General features: G+C 49.0%; 1 protein-coding gene across 1 annotated transcript in view; it reads left to right on the top strand.

Moving 5' to 3' along the window:
* inpp4b (inositol polyphosphate-4-phosphatase type II B) overlaps positions 1 to 2500 on the top strand; it is a gene marked incomplete at both ends in the record, with an annotated part of 154329 nt that overhangs the window by 61998 nt on the left and 89831 nt on the right. The window contains one exon of the mRNA XM_080534748.1: positions 1608 to 1687. Coding sequence (XP_080390874.1) covers positions 1608 to 1687 — 80 coding nt within the window. The remainder of the gene's footprint in view (positions 1 to 1607; positions 1688 to 2500) is intronic.

Genomic DNA, 2500 nt, shown 5'->3' with positions numbered 1-2500 from the left:
AAGATGGCAGTTGTTGTTGCTCTCATGTCTCAGGGCCCCATCCCCAACCCTGCCCCCCCCCTCCGCCTGCTGGCACACTTACCCACCAGCAACACCCGACCTTTTGACCTTGCCATCAGCAGGACCCTTGCTGAGCTGTGGCAAAAGCCTGCTGCTTCCATGGCGACAAGGACAGCAGGCCCGACCAATCAAGGAAGGGGTTGCTGACATCTGTTGGCCTGTGTGACTTCGATTGACACTGTGGCGTTCCACTGGCCTGCACCCGAGAATCACTCTGCAGGGATATCGAGCGATTTTTTTTTGCAAGATAGCACCGAATGAATAGACAGATGTCTTAGATAAGGGCTTTGTGCTCGGGTTGTTGTTTTTTCCGCTGACATTCTCCCCCCTCGGTCTCTTTCGAGGCACGGAGAGAACATTGTGCAGTGCTGAAGTTTAAACGCTTTCTTTTCTCATTGAACGTGCTTTGTGTCTGTCTGTGTGTGTGTGTGTGTGTGTGTGTGTGTGTGTGTGAGTGAGAGAGAGACAGTTGAAGAAGGCCGTCCATACCGGTATCAAACGCAGCATCCGAGACCTTGAATAGGCTGGAGCCATCATAGTCGCTCTCATTAAGGGGAATAATAGAGGCTTTAATTAATGTTGGAATGTTATATCGAGGGATGTGGCCTCTTTTGTTGGTTGTCTCTGTAATTACACACTCTGTCTTTAGGCTCTGTGCTGAACTCATATGTCCTTGGCCTGACCTCAGGTTCTCACCTTGTACTGTGTAACAAAGGTGTGTGTGTGTGTGTGTGTGTGTGTGTGAGAGGGCGAGCAAGTGAGGAGGATGGGTGTGTGTGTGTGTGTGTGTGCGGGCGTACGTGTGTGCTTGCGTGCGTGTGTGTGAGTGTGTGTGTGTGTGTATATGTGCGTTTGTGTGTGTGTGCGTGTGTGTGTGTGTGTGTGTCGTCCATCCCTCTCAGTTATTGATGGGCTCGTTCTGTACCTCTCTCACCGTGACCCAGTTCTTCTGCACTGACACCCCCAATTCACATCAAGCCTGCAGCGTCCAGGTGTTGGCAGCAGTGTGTGTGTGTGTGTGTGTGTGTGTGTGTGTGTGTGTGTGAGTGTGTGTGAGTGTGCGTGCGTGCGTGCGTGCGCGTGAGTGTGTGCGTGAGTGTGTGTGTGTGTGTGTGTGTGTGTGTGTGTGATGCAAGGTCTAAAACCCTGCAGGGCGTCGTTCCCTTTGTAACTGGTGAGAGAGGCTTGGCCTGCTGCTGATGAGACAATGGTGTTTTAAGTAAGAGGCTTTTTCCAGAGCCGGCCTGTGATCGGGTCTATAATGAAGTCTCTGTGTAATGCTGCATATATCATTGTGACTATTCAATGATGAACGCGTCTCACTGGTGTCTTTGCATAACCAAGGGAATACCAAAGGTACTCTGTAGGCTTAGTTCAGATGGCTTAGTTCATCTACTCAGATGTGCTTTGAGCTCTTAACTGTCTACAGTAGTGACACTTTATTACACACGGGAGTCTCCTTTTAAAAGCACTGGGAATCTAGCATGCTAACAGCTAGCGATCTGACTGGCTGACTCACTGTTGTTGTTCTGTTATTGGGTCCACAGAGCATTTTCCTTGGCAACGCTACCTTCTCCGTGGGTGACCTGCTGCGGTCGAAGGACAATCAGCTGACCCTGAACCTGCGGTGAGTGGAAATTGCTCTCTCTTTTCTCTCTTGTTCTTCCTCCTCCTCCTCCTCCTCCTCCTCTTTGTCTTCCCTTTACCTTCTCTTTTCTCTCTCAGTTTCTCACACACGGAATGCAAGCTGTCGTTCACCGCTCGTGCTTTTCTTTCGCGGACAGTTCAGGCCTGATTGCTAGCGCGCCCTTTTCTCTGCAGCGTGCCGCATTCTGTAGACGTGTAAACGTGTCAAGGGAGGCCAACCAACTCCATGCACATGTCCGCGTGTGTTCCATAGAACATTTTGTCCGTTCTTTTATTTTCAACCATAGCATGGTTCGTGCGTTTGAATAATGGATATTAGTTAGCCCGGTAGCAGCCCTGTGGTCAATTACAGGGTGCGTTAAAGGGTACGAGGGGTTAGCGGTCATGGTGTGTGTGGGAGGATGGACTGGCCCAGCGGGAAACTAACGGGAGTACACAGTAACCTCGTGTGGAGGTGGGCGGAGAGGCGTGGGAGTGGAGATACAGAGATAGATAGATAGATAGATAGATAGATAGATAGATAGATAGATACTATGATGGATAGCTAGATAGATAGATAATTGTAATTACCTAGCTGGTCTTCGGATTTGTTCCAGACAAGTTGGAAACTCCAGGATCTTGTTTCCTCAGGGGAGTTGTTGCTTGGTTGACGTGCTGAGGCCTGTAATTGTCAATAGGCTCTTGTGGTGGTACATATGATTTATGTATTGTACTGTATGTTTGTGTGTGTAATTGCATTGTATACATGTCTATGTTGATCATTTATTGATCGTGTGTCTGTCTAATTAGTTGT

The sequence above is a fragment of the Nansenia antarctica genome, assembly GCF_963989245.1.
Source record: "Nansenia antarctica genome assembly, chromosome: 6".
In the NCBI taxonomy this organism is placed as follows: domain Eukaryota; kingdom Metazoa; phylum Chordata; class Actinopteri; order Argentiniformes; family Microstomatidae; genus Nansenia; species Nansenia antarctica.
This window is presented reverse-complemented; position numbering and strand designations above follow the sequence as displayed.